At 44.6% G+C, this 13,802-nt stretch overlaps 1 protein-coding gene across 4 annotated transcripts in view; it reads right to left on the reverse strand.

Annotated features, from left to right (window-relative positions):
* Positions 1–13,802, reverse strand: part of LOC102293212 (ankyrin repeat and fibronectin type-III domain-containing protein 1) — a 152,542-nt gene that overhangs the window by 18,690 nt on the left and 120,050 nt on the right. For all 4 annotated transcript variants that reach the window (XM_014337879.2, XM_005935554.3, XM_014337882.2 and 1 more), the window contains 6 exons: positions 7,213–7,432; positions 6,769–6,976; positions 3,379–3,576; positions 2,508–2,621; positions 1,863–1,960; positions 1,066–1,156 (listed from right to left, as the gene is read on the reverse strand). In XM_014337879.2, the coding sequence (XP_014193365.1) occupies positions 1,066–1,156; positions 1,863–1,960; positions 2,508–2,621; positions 3,379–3,576; positions 6,769–6,976; positions 7,213–7,432 (929 nt within the window). The remainder of the gene's footprint in view (positions 1–1,065; positions 1,157–1,862; positions 1,961–2,507; positions 2,622–3,378; positions 3,577–6,768; positions 6,977–7,212; positions 7,433–13,802) is intronic.

Below are 13,802 nucleotides of genomic sequence, written 5' to 3' on the forward strand. Positions count from 1 at the left end.
AACCAACATCAACTCCAACCCACCCCCCACTCCCTCTCCTGGAGCCCCCCGGGGGGTGTGTGGGGCTGAAACACGGTGAGGTCTATTCCCGGAAAGGTGCCTGTCCCGACAAGACAAGCGGGCCCTTTAATGGGCGTCCACGGCCCGGTATAAGGCCCCCACTGTTGGGGCCGCGCCGCGCGCTACAGCACAGACATGCAAATATTTCCAGTGGTAGGCCCAAATGGAAAACACAAACACGCAACATCGAAATTAGCTCTGGGAGAGGGGAGGTAGAGCGGTGGGACAGTAGAAAAAAAAAGGAGAGGGGGAAGCCTAGTTTCACAAACTTGCTGAAAAACACTGTGTGCTGATGAGGACAAACATGTTCATGTGTTCTCCAGATGTGCCACGAGCGTGCCAGTGTGCCCACAGCAATGCTACCTATGCTCACGCTCTTACAAAAGGTGCATTTTGCATCTGCAACAGTCAGAAGAGTCCTTTCACAAATCTCAAAAACATGGAAACGTAAAAATTTCACACAAACTAAAGAAAGAGACAGATGGACTGAAGGAAAGGGAGAAAGAGGGTCAGAGCTGCAGCGGTCAACAGCTCAGCTGTTGCACATGACTCCACGGTTAATTTCTTGGCTGAACCCGGGTGGCTTCTCCTGGCAGCTGGGCCCAAGCAGCATCCTGAGGCTACTGTTACACTCACTAACATCCGCAGTGAGGGTCCCACAACCCGCCCAGCCGCCCTGGCAGAGCTGGAGGAGAGTCCAGCTGTCATCCCTCTAGTGATGGCACAGCAAAATTGGAATGACACCAGCGTGACAAATTCAATTAACAAAATTAGGCGATGCCCGGGTCATTTAATGTGTAAGACTACGAAACAAATCACTTATGCAAGACAAACATACACACACACACCACAGTTATTAATTTAGTGAGGTGAGCCAAAACCTTGTAGAGCAAGGGGCACGTTTTGAAATCACCCTAAATTTGGAGCTTTATGTTTAGCTTTGTGTAAAATTTAGACACAGGCTTTAAAATACTCATATTTATACAAAGAAAATAGACAACTTACTGGAAGGTGCAGCACAGGCCGGTGTGGAAATTTTCCAAGGTCCCCAGCCCTTCATGTTGTACGCTGACACCTGCACGTAGTAATAGGTCCCCTGGGAGGAGAGGAGATAGGACACTTACGACAGAATCTGCTTGCGTGTGGCAACAACCGAAAAGGAAGTGTTTCTGTAAATGACCATCTGCATACATGTGCATGTGTGGAGCTCAGTGCATCTCTGTCTCCCAGCGTGCAGACGGCGAGCCCCTGCCTCTCCTTTCTCAGCCAGATCAATCACACCAGCCGCCAAAACTCACTGGCCTTGCCTTGACCCCTGTTCTTTTTTGACAGGAGTGAGCTTTAGCTGGTAGTGGGGGTCTTAAATGGGGGATGGGTCTTCCCTCACATAATAACTAACAACCAGTGGAGTGTCCATTTGTCTCCATGTCCGTTTAAAAAATGCCACCCATAAATCAGGTGGCAGGCTACCAAGCTGCTCTTTTTTATCATTTTGGCAGCTGCCTGCAAATATCGCTTACGGGTGGTCAGGAGGGAATAGGGTTTGGTGTGACGCTTAACATATACAGTAAAGAAGGGTCCAGGGCTGTGTGTAACAATACCAGGGCCCTTCCTGTGAGAGAATAGCTACAAGCTATTCTACAAGCTACAGCTGGAGAACCTGCAGCATAGTGCTGCTTAAACTATGGTGATAAAATGTGATTGGAACATTTTATCTGTAAGTTGGAAGGAATCTGTAAGTGCTTCAGCTCATGGAAATGTGCATGAAGAAAAACAACAACAATGTGCCGGTAGAAACTTACAGATGTTAGTCCAGTAATGTTGCACTCGAGTTGAGTGGCATCATCCACTATCATCTCACCCAGCAGAGGACTAAACGAAGGATTACCGCTCCAGCTCACTTCAAACATACACAAACACAAACATTTTTCATTAGTTATCAAACACTAGTCATTACTTTACAGCAGAATTACATTGCTTTTCCTTGTTTTCTTTAATTAATATGCTTTTACAGTAATGAATGCTTACACTGAACACGCCCACTACGGGTTTAGAATAATAATGCATGCACATGAAAACCCCTATGAGCCAAAAGCTTCAGGCTGTTGGAGCTTTATGATGTCAAAGAGAGCGGATGTCCTTAATATTGTCATCTCAGGGACAAATGTCCCACCCACTGTCCATTTTTTCTCCAATGGACTGCCAAGCAGAAGAAAGCTGTGTCCTTTAAGGGAGAGAAGCAACAACAGCTTGTTTCAGGCAAACAGGCCAAGTAGAGATTAAATAAGGATTTTGAACTGTGGGCCATGCAAAGCTACTCTCCAATAGTCCAAGAATAAAAAGCTTGGAGCTGGAAATGAACCTAATATGTCCACTTGTAACTCTACATATTGTAATACTGAGTGGTTTGTTCTAAATGAAGTGGCTGGTCTGGTGTGATGGCCGACCTTTGTATTTGGTAACCACAGCAGAGTTGACACAAAGAGGTTCCTGGAAGTCAACTTTTAGACTGGTGCTGCTGCTGACAGACAGGGAAACTACACTGGGAGCATCTGGAGGACCTGGAGAGACAGAGGACCAGAGAGAAGGCCGGGTAAATAAGCAGAGTACACACAAGAATACACAACAGTCAGATTACTGTAATGGGATCTTTTACATGTTTTGATCTGTGCACAGTGCACTCACTCAGTTTGAGAGGGTTTGATATGCAGTGAAATTGTGTATGATGGTAAAATCAAAGCATTTAAAGGCAGCGCAGCTTCATCTTTACCCTATAATCTTCACAAACCGATATAAGCTTAACACAAGTATGTCACAGATTCTCACTGTGGATATAACAGCACAGACATTAACCTTCAACCTGTGCTTTATTACTTTCACGTGCATTCACACATGCCCATCAAATTACATGAGTAATGTAGAATTAAAAGGCGGGAAAAGATCTTTTTTACATCAAAACGCACATTGGTGTGGGTACAAGGGAGGAGTGTCTGCTTTCTGAAGAGGGGGGCGGGTTAGCTGTCTGCCACTAAGCGTGTCACGAAATGCCTATAACAAATTAAAGCAGGAATACAGGCGTGTTATGTTTGTGCACACACATACATGCCACATAGTTGTGTGTTCGGCTTCCCAGTGTGGAAGCCATTAAGTCAGCCCAGACAGAATGACAGCAGAGGGGGGAAAAGGGGTGCAAAAAAAACAAAAACAAAAAGAAAACCAAAGATGACTGCTGGACTGCAGGAGTGATTCAGGCGGCAAACTTTTATCGGCTGGTTAGCATGTGAAAAAAAAAAAATCTCAATCAACTTGAAGCCTTACTGGCATGCTCAAAGCCTGTCTGCATGCGTCGGAAGAGCCGGAGCCTCCACTCCCAAGCTTTTAGCTGGCGCTCACGGTCAGATCCCTCCCGCTCACCGGGACCCTCATTCCGCACCTGGGGCTGTAGCTCCAACACTCGCTGCTCGGCCTCCTGCACCAGAGTGGCCAAATGAACCGCTCGGCCCTCCAGACTCACAACTAGGAGGGAAACACAGTGAGAGGGGGAATGTCAGCAGATAATTTTAGTATCAAAACAAGAAGCATTTTATCACACGAGACTCTTTTATTGCCAAACCAAATACATGATCTCTGTCCCACGAACAGGGGATAGAGATCATTCTCATGTTTGGGTATTATTATTATTATTTTTTGATATGTGAATGTTTCCATGAAGAAAAACATGTTCTAAATTATTTACACTGTATTTTATTAAGAGATTGGATGATGCGCAGGCTTAGATAGCGCTAGAAACCCATCTGTCGCCCGCAACGGTGCAAATTTCTTATGAAGGCCGCTCTCTCGCTCCCTTTTTTTAATGCCTTTGTTTGCTCAAAATACTGCGGCAGATTCCACAATAAACAGCGTTTAATATAATTAAGCAGTCTCTCTTTTGGGCAATGACATCACCTCGAAAATGACACCAAAAATGGGGCAATGAAAGTGAGAGGGGTGAGAGAGGGAGGAGTGCTCTTCATGTGCGGTTAGAGGGGAAAACAAAACGGTGGGAACGTGCATGGGCATCGCTTTAAAGCGCCATTGTAAAAGCTATTTTTCTGCAAATGTGCGGAAAAAAGTCAACTAAAACTATAATAACGCCACAGGCTGCTAGGACCAGAAGATACTTTCCAAAAAGGGGAGAGGGGTTTCAAAGGCATCGCTAGAGCAGACGAGCTGTAACCCAGGGCCGAGCGGTCGCTCATAGTGACCGGTGGTGTTAACGCAGAGATCAACGGTGCTCCGATTTGCAAATGCATCGCTGTAGATCGTACAAATCAAATTACAGGACAAGTGACGTAAAGCTGCTAAAGGTCAAAGAGGACAGCGGGATACTGTACTCCTCCTGCAAGCGGCTGGTCATTTCTTGGAGTGTTTGGGACCGGTGTGTGTCTATGTTTAGTCTGTGTGGTCTGTGTTTGTTCATTGTAGATTCCACTGTTGAGCGTTAGATTCCACTGTTGACAGTAAGTTTAAAGCTCCGTGTCAAAATGTCCATCTGGGTGTTTAATTCTGCGGCTCTCTCTGTGTCTCCTCGGTGGCTGGGAGCTTCTCTTTTTCAACCTTGAGCGTCTCTTCTGGGTGTCACCTCTGTCGTACTCTGCAGACACTCATGTGAAAACTTGAAGGCAGTTCTTTGCTTTTATTTTTTTTAAAGGGATTACGTGAAGGTCAGGGTCGAATTAGGTTAGGACAGAATTATTACTGAGGATCCTTGGACATGGACTATAGCTTGGATGGAAACAATCAAAATAATAATAATAACAATATTGGTTCACGTTGATTTATAATTCCAGCTCCTCTGGGCTTAGAAAAAGGCCCAGAAGCTGTCATGAATGTGTATGTGTGTCTTGATTTGTCCTTATTTCACATTAAGGCTTTGTCTTGTTGAGAGCCACTAAGGGATTAATAGTGTGAAGATGAAGTTGCTTTTGAGAGCGTGTTTGTCTTTGCCTGTCCTTGTCTCTCTGGTAACCACACACTGTGTAGTCAAGCATGGCAATAACAATAAGCGCCATAATCAATTCCTTTTAAAGTTCAAGGAAAAGTGTGCATCATCTATCGCGTCAATTATCCTCAGATGGCGTTTTGAGCATGTTCTCGAAAAAACAAAGCTTTGACTTTCATTATGTCCCGTCGTTTGCTTCGTTTGTTTCTCTATTTATGTCTTTTTGCGGAAAGCGCGCACGGCCCGCTGTCTCGTGAGTTATTGGGGTTCTGGAGAGAGAGCACAATCAAACACTAAACTTTAGTAAACACCACTTTCCATTCAAGTGTTTTCAATTTAATGATACCTTTATAAGACGTCTGGCTCGGTTCTTAAAAAAATGAAGTGTGTGCTTGTGTGTGTGTGTAAGTGTAAGTACAAACACAAACAGCCTAGGAGCCTTACTGGCGAGTTGTAATCATTAACAGAGGAAGGCGGCGGCGGCTCACCAGATCACAAACAATTAAAAGTGCTTACGCAGATGACTAATATTGCATCACAATGGCTGCCCCTCTGTTGCCTCTAATATGTTTTCACTGGCAGCAGAAAGCAGAAATAGATGTGTGAAACTGTCAGTAGAGTGAGGATAAATCCATTACTGGTGTGAATGAAAGGAGACTGTGTAATGTTTTAACACCTGCAGTTGATTTACATGACGCTGATATTGCTGGTTCAATACAACAGTTCTCCCTTAATCAAACGCCACCCTCTGCCTCGGCTACTTGGCATGAGAGGACACGGAAGACATTTGAGAAACGATAACAGGTTGGTTGTGTCTGTAACAGAAGATGAGAAACACACGGTTTTGGAGCCAGAGGTACCCGCAGAGGTTCAGGGAGAGAAAAGACCGAAACTACAGGACAGCGATGAATGCACTGAGATCGAAAGAGAGAAAAGAACACAATCTCTCATCATTCACACCTTTATGGTAGTTTCTAAGCTTGCTGCAGACCAAAATCAGCAAAGCTGATTAGAAAGCAGCAGTATATTGCTTTCCCCCGGTGTAACAGAGGGAAATCCCACTTTCAGCGTGTCGCTGACTTCTGATCATTTCCCTGGGAGAAGCGCTCCCCTGACTTCAAAGCTCTTACTGAAGTGGCGCTTGTAATTTCCAGTCTCCAGTGTGGGAGCAGAGCACAAATTAAGCCTCCAGAACTAATTAAAACCGCCATGATAAGCTGTCTGCTCGAGGCAAAGACACAAAACCTAATGACAATTGCCTCTGCAGCAGCGTCTCGATTTGTTTTGAGTACACAGAAGTGAGTGTTCAGTTCAAGTGCACGCAGGCAAAGAGGAAGGCTTGAGTTCAAGCTGGGGAAACGCCAAGTCCAAGACAGGTTTATGCACATATTCTAACTGTAACTGTCTAATTCTTGTTTTCACATGTGTGTGTGTGTGTGTTTAGATCCTATTCCACCAAAAGAAAAACATTCTTCTTGTTTCATAAAAAGATCACGTGGAAAATAATGCACAGGTTTTCTCTTCCCACCGTTTAAAAATACTAAATTTATACATTTGTTTTGTAGGTTAATTCCTGCAACTTTAATTTCAGTGAGCACCAGACTGCACGCGCATGTGTTTATGCAGTATTATAACACTATGAAAAGATGAAACTTTATTTGTTTTGTTAACATTATCGTGAGCTTAAACCATCACTACCAGCAGGTACGCTCTGCTTCTCTACTCACAGTGGGGGCTCTCCTTGGCACCGGCTCGCAGCAGAAGCTTAGCCATGGGCACATTATTGGTCATGATGGCGATATCAAGGGGCAGGAGCCCCTCGCTGTTAGGAGTGTTGAGATCCAGCTCCTCCAGACTGTACTGTGAGAGAAGGAGCTGTACCAGGTCCAACTCTTGATGTTCCACTGCCTCAAAAAGAGCTTCATTACTCTGAAACTGTAATAATGAATGTTAGGAATGAATAAAAATGAATAGGAAAGTTCTTTGCAGTGCAAACATGGAAAACGCCATTTTTCTTCATGCTTTCTGTGTTACTATACAGTAAATAGATATTTGGGTGTGCAACGCCAATACCTGAGACTATTCAAGTCTACGTGTTTTCCCAGACTATTTTTAGATTACAATGTTCCTGGGCTTATTATTTTTTCCCTCTCCCTCGCTCTCTGACTTACTATGGTGGTTTTGCGGAGCCTCTCCTTGTCTCCTCCCCGTCCTGACACCACACTGTCCTCCAGAGCAGGGGGGTTGGTGCCCACGCGGAACTTTCCAGACAAATTGCGGTAAAGGCGGCGAGCAGCGCTCGGTGAGGACAGGCTGGCAGACTTGCGAGCCGAGACTGGCTGGTGGGCCTGGTCCCCTCTCATGGGCTGCGTCATTTTGGCCGAGTCAGCCCTATGGGAAAGATGGATGCATGGGAGACATGAGTGATAGGTGGGAATAAGAAACAGAATCTGACATCTGGGACGATACATCACGCTGTAGGAGAAAGAGGGTAAAGAAAAGGTGCTGAGTACAAAATTCACTATGTGTTCGCTTCTCAAGTCTACCATAATATCTTACATCTTTGGGAAAGGTCACTGAAGTCATGACCAGCTGCTATAGCAATAGAGGAACAAAATACAAGGGAAGCAGAAACAAGCATTTTAGTTTACACTTACAGGTTTATTGAGATTCTACTTTATAAAATCAGTTTCTGCTTATAGAAACCAGCACATAAACTGCACAGCCGGCAGAAGGACCGGCGAGACCCCCATACAGAAGATGGGTCACATCAGTGGCAATACATGCAACACTGATTGCTTAGAATGAGGGTTGCAAATTGGCTTGCAGACACACATCTGTGGGCAGTGCTAAAGCAACGTAATTAGTGCACTTTGTACGAGATTTGTCTATCAACTCAGAAGCTGATGCCGAGCTTCACTTTGCGGCCTAATTAACGCTAAGCTCTGTTATATTACCCAGTGGGAGAGGGGGCTAAAACACCAATGATCGAAAGCATGGTGATACATTACACTGATTTGCCAGATGGGCACCATGCTGACATTATCAGCTCTTACTCGCAGGTGGTGCACAGTCATCCTAAACTGGCAATGCCAGCCTTGGTAGCCGGTTTGCCAACGCTGCTCTGCAATATCATACGTTAGTCAAAAAGATCACCATCTCTTGCTGATGGTTTCTTGGCATGACTGGTATGAAGATTATACTGTTCCCTCTCCATTCTGCCATGGGAACTATGTGGACGGCAGTGTCTTTCTGGGGAGAGTCTGGCATGTAGCGCTCTCACACACTCAGCTGCTGAAGGAAATGTCATCAGGACTCTCCAGGCGCTGGTGATAAACTCTGTGTCGGGTCCCACCAAAGAGAAGCAGAGAGATAACTGAATTCCTCAAGGACGCCTTTTCAGCAGCTCTAGCTCTTGTTTAGTACACCTCTCCCGATATCTTATGAACTTGTTCCTCCTCTAATCATCTCCTCCCCACTCTGTCTAACGCCTACCCTTCTTTCTATTGCTGTTTCACTCTTACTCTTTATCCCCGTACTGTTTATATTTCCCAGTATTTCCCAAATTCTCTCCACACTGTCGTCACCATGATTCAACACTTAATCCCGCATGTTTATAAACAACTAATTATCCGCTAATTGTCCACGCTGATTATTAAATAAACAAGTAGGTTTCCATGTGAGGTGTAAGATAACAACTAAGCAAAAACTTAGTAAGTAGATGAGAAATTTAACTGTTGCCTTGCTTGGTTACCTCAAAAAATGCTCACTTGTTGGCAGCCACACTGAGAAACATCATCAGATAAATACTGGTGATGTTGTTAAAAAGAAAATGGTACTGGTTGAAGACACTACTGTAAATAAAGCTGTTAGTTTGGGCCATCTTGACACATGCCAAGAACAGATTTGCAAAGGTGAGAACATCTGTAGGAAAAATGTTATTTATACTCCCGCTCCACAATAGACGTGTGAGCCCAAATGAGTGTGCATACATACACACACTAACCCTCCCCCAACACACGTAGTTCGTACAACAGCTGACAGCGGCCTGCATTGTAGACTTTAAAGCGGGTCCAAGCCCCCGCAACAAGGCCTTTTTCACATGGCCAATACACCTAAAATACCCCCGATCCCCGTCCCTTCCCGCTCCGTCCCATCCATCTCCACTCCATCCCGTAATAGAGGCCTTATTTTAGACATCCTCGTGTTCCCGGCTGGGTCTAACCTATTCCAGGGTTCCAGATAAAGCGCGGCAGGTATTTGGAATAATTTTTCCATGGGCCTGGCCCGGAAGATAAAACAAGAGATATATTTGTAATGCGTGTGCTGGTATCCCATTTCAAAGAGAAAGCCCATTGGAATCCAGCTCCAGGCTTATTGTTATTTGCCTGAGATGGAACAGCCGACTTTTTTCTGTCGGCAGGATGGTGCCCCATCACTCTCTGACGACATTAGGGTGTGTGTAATGCCCTCTGTGTGTGTGCCCTGTGCTTTCAAAGGGATGTTGCATCCTACACATGAAATGGGGATGTCATTCCCCAATGACACAGCGCCCACACTAGAGAGAGAGAGAGAGAGAGAGATGAAACGTATAATGAATGGAGCCATTTAAAAATTATAAATAAATCAAATCAAATCCTAACAATTAAGCATCACAGAAACGGAATCTATGATGAATGTATGTACGAACACCCTTAGAGAAACTATAGTACTGTGCAAAAGTCTTGAGCCATCTCTCATTTCAAGGAGCCAGACTTTGTTGTAAGGCTTTCTGACAGTCTTTCAAAGTTTTTCTTTGGACATTGGCTGCTTTTTCACTCATTTTCAGTCCAGTCCTCCTGCCTGACCATTTTCATGTTTTTTTCCCCTCAGACAGCTACTTAACACTGACCTAACCCAAGGGATGAACCAGGGTTGTGTCCCACATAACAGACAACCTAGTGGAAAAAAGCATAATTTGTACTTGATGAAACAAAGTTATCAAAGATCTGACATAGGGCCTGAGAAATGCATCTGGTTCTTCAGAAGACCCATCTAATCTTCACAGTGGAAGGGTGGCTGTAAAAAAGCCACTCTTAGGAAAGGGAAGCAGGGAATAGGGCATCGAGGGCCGGTGTCCTGCAGGTTTTAGATGTGTCCTTTTTCCATTGCAGCTGATTTAAATGGCTAAATTACCTCCTCAACCTGTCTTGAAGTTCTCCAGAGGCCTGGTAATGAACTGATTCAGGTGTGTACACCCAGGGTGAGATCTAAAACCTGCAGGACACCGGCCCTCGAGGTCTGGAATTGGCTGGGCTAAGGTATGCCAAACTACACAAGAACAGAAATTTCTGGTTAAATCTGTCACGAGTCTGTATGAAGGAAGGCAGGAGAGAGGTACAAAAGTGAGGGCCTAAAGCCATGTGTAAACACAGTAGAGGCTCAGTCATAGTTTAGGGCTCAGCCAGTGGTGTTGGAGATCTTTTCAAAGTTGATTAAATTATGTGGGCTATTTTGAGACTTTTGCACAGTAGTTTAATCATACTGAATACTGATGACCTGTCTATCAGTGACCTTAGTGTTGACTGAACATGAATGCACGTGTTTGGGCAGCTCAGATAAATGCTGAAAAAAATCACTAAAACAACGAGTAGCATATTAAAACTGAAAAACTGACAGTTAAAGTTGGTGAAATTCACACTGATGCTGTTTCTGTTATAAAGTGGTAAATGCCAGGCATGTCCTCTATCTTATCCGCACCTTAAAGACCTCTAGGGCCCGGCAGTATGGCCCAAGAGAACAGTTTCTCCGACAATAAACATGAAGAACCAGATGTGCAAACTCAGACTCACAACACACAAATAACCATGCTTGAACCTACTTGAACTTGAACAAATCCAGACAGCGACTATTGCACACAATTTCCTACTGTTTTACCAGTTTTTGGGAAGCAGGAAGCAGTTGTTCTGGGAAACCAAAAGTCTCAACCAAAAAGCCAAGCTCCACGCTTGGCTCTTGATCAGTGCCACATCAAATACACCGAGCATGCTGCTGTGAACATCTATTAGGCCCACAAAAAAAATTAACACCCCCAAGTTGCAAACACACGTACATGCAGCATCCGCTTTATCAAACCATATCAAAAACAGCTTGGGCCTCCAGTCAGTGAGTCACATGTAAACACAAACTTCACAAACACAGGGACACGGAGTCTAGACATTCACTTACTGTTTGACCGAAAGTCAAGATAGGAAAAACTATTATTTAAAGAAATGGTAAATAATTGTCAGTTAAAGCATTTGGGAGCCAACCGTAAACACGCAAATACCAGCATTTGTGTGCAGAAGGGCGTTTCACTGAACCTGGTAGCAGAATGGATAAACAGCAACTTCAATGAATCCATCCAACCGGGGGTGACAGATTCACCCATCCTCTCAATAATAATAATAATAATAATGTATTCTCTAGCAATCAATCTACCTGCAGCCACAACAGCTGTTCTTGTTCTGGTGGTTCAGTCTTGTGAGATTTGGGAATGAAAACACGTTCCCTCTCCCTCACCGTCACCAGCTTTGATTCCGACACATTTTTGCTGTTCCCCTCTCTTCCTTTGTTTCCCCGTCTTTCACACACAATTAGTTTGCCTCCTCTTCTTGTCACATAGTAACACGTTTTTGCCATTAGCTGCGCAAGTAACTCGGGGAAAAATTCAAAACAGTTGCTCGGATGTTTGTAACGAGGTAATGCACAAATAGTTAGGACAAATAGGAACGAGAATGCAATAAGAAAAATGTTGTTGGCCACTGCTTTGTATTCCTATAAACACAGATAATGTCAAGATAAACTGGAAACAGTGGAAAATCTCTTTATATAACCACAATTTGCTATTGCAAAGTATGCATGTGCGTACATACGTGCCAGAAAAGGACATTACAGAGAGTGCTGCTCAAATTAGCTACAGCAGCACAAAGGAGGATCTATTGACAGTGAGGAGCAGACTACATAATTGCAGTAAAGCAAAGAGAACAGTACAAATAGATATGGACAGTGCTGTTTAAAAGGTTTGCCCTTAAAAGAGGCCCAGTATGCTACCTAAGGAGCAAACAGTCATTTGTTTTCCTTTCTTTCTTAAAATCACCTTAACATCCCTCTCTATCTCCATCCACACTCTCTCCCACTTCTCTCGCCCCCTTTTCCCACTCAACCCATCAAGGCCATCCAGTCCCAGTGTCTTCACCTTCAGTCTCCAATGCCACTCGCTCAAACTCCTTACTATGGCTAGTCGACTCCTACGAGAGCACATTAATGTGATTCCTGTTTGGCGGTGTACTTCTAACTGAAATTACTACGTATTACTCGACGTGTATAAGGTGATTGTCTCGACAAAATAACTGGAGATGGATGGATGGGTAGAGAAAGATGCAGAAATGGCAATAAGCAGCAGCAGAAGGACGGCGCTTGGGGAAAACAAGGTGGCGGGGAGTGAGGGAGGTATACGGGCGAAAGGAGAAAGTCACACAAACTCGTGCGCTCGCTCACACGCGCAAACACACACATACACAGAGTACGCTGGCTGCTCTAAATGTGGCTTGTAGAAGGAAATTCTGAAATCTGAGTCTTGGCACCAGACAGGCTGGAAGCAGCCAGGCTGCTAGAGGGAGAGCGAGAGAGAGAGAGAAAGTGGGGTCGGGTGGGAGGGAGGGTGGGCGGATTGGGAGGACGAGGGGAGTATTGCTAGAATTGCCTTGGCTCTTATCAGCTTATAGGCAACATGAGGCCACTGCAACACTCAGCCACATGCAGCCCCTCGTGCATACCGCATGATTTTGCAGAGACGATCAGAACAAGTCTACGACTCTTTTGGGTCAGAGTCTGTGTGTGAGGATTTACTGAGGGATGTATCAGGTGTGTGCATCCATTAAAAATAAAACACTTTTTTTACAGTAATTCTTAAGGCAGAGTCAAATGTGGGTGGAATATCATTCCTGATATGCATTCAAAAAGAGGTCAAGTGGCCTGTAAGCAGTGCACCCAAGATTTGTAGTATATTAGAATGAAGTCATTGAGATGACAAACAGCACTGATAAGTGCAGAGTAAACATTGCTGTGTTTAATGAAGGGCTGCAGACAGCAACACTGAGTCTGGATTCTGCTGCGGATTCTGTTGTTTACATTAGAATAACACTGCAGCTTCAACTTTCCCGTTTTCATAATCTAGAGGCGCTACCTCATATATCACTGTTCTTGTAAAGTGGTATTTATTTGGTATTGTTAGCTCTGAGTGAGTCAGGGCTGCATTCTTGTAACCTATCTCGCACGGAGATAAAATCCGGGAAACTTGACTGTGATGAGCCCAAGTCTGTGCCGCCGACTGATACACGTCTGGTGTAACAGTCAAACAATTACTGAGCAGAAAAACAATTCACCACATGTAACTTACTTTCACATGTGTGCATATTTATTAAGCTGCCACAAAACCGTGCTTCATCCTCCCTCATTTTCTTTTTCTCATTTCTGCTTTTTCCACTCTTTTTTCCTCGCTTTCTCTTCTCCTCCCTTGGGAGAGTGGCAGAGAAGGGCTAGGCGGTCTGCTGTATGTTTAACCTTTGAAGTGGGCCTGCTGTGCCGAGCAAGGCCTGCCACCTGTTGGCTCTGTGTGTGCGCATGTGTTATGTGTGTGTGTGTCTACGCAGAGGTAAATCTCTCTAATTTTGATGAGCAGAGACAACAGCGGAGTCACCATGGGGATGTGATGTGGCGGGCGGTGGCCGACGTTCTCAGG

The sequence above is a fragment of the Haplochromis burtoni genome, unplaced genomic scaffold, assembly GCF_018398535.1.
Source record: "Haplochromis burtoni strain Fernald_Lab_line unplaced genomic scaffold, NCSU_Asbu1 Contig_192, whole genome shotgun sequence".
Lineage (NCBI taxonomy): Eukaryota > Metazoa > Chordata > Actinopteri > Cichliformes > Cichlidae > Haplochromis > Haplochromis burtoni.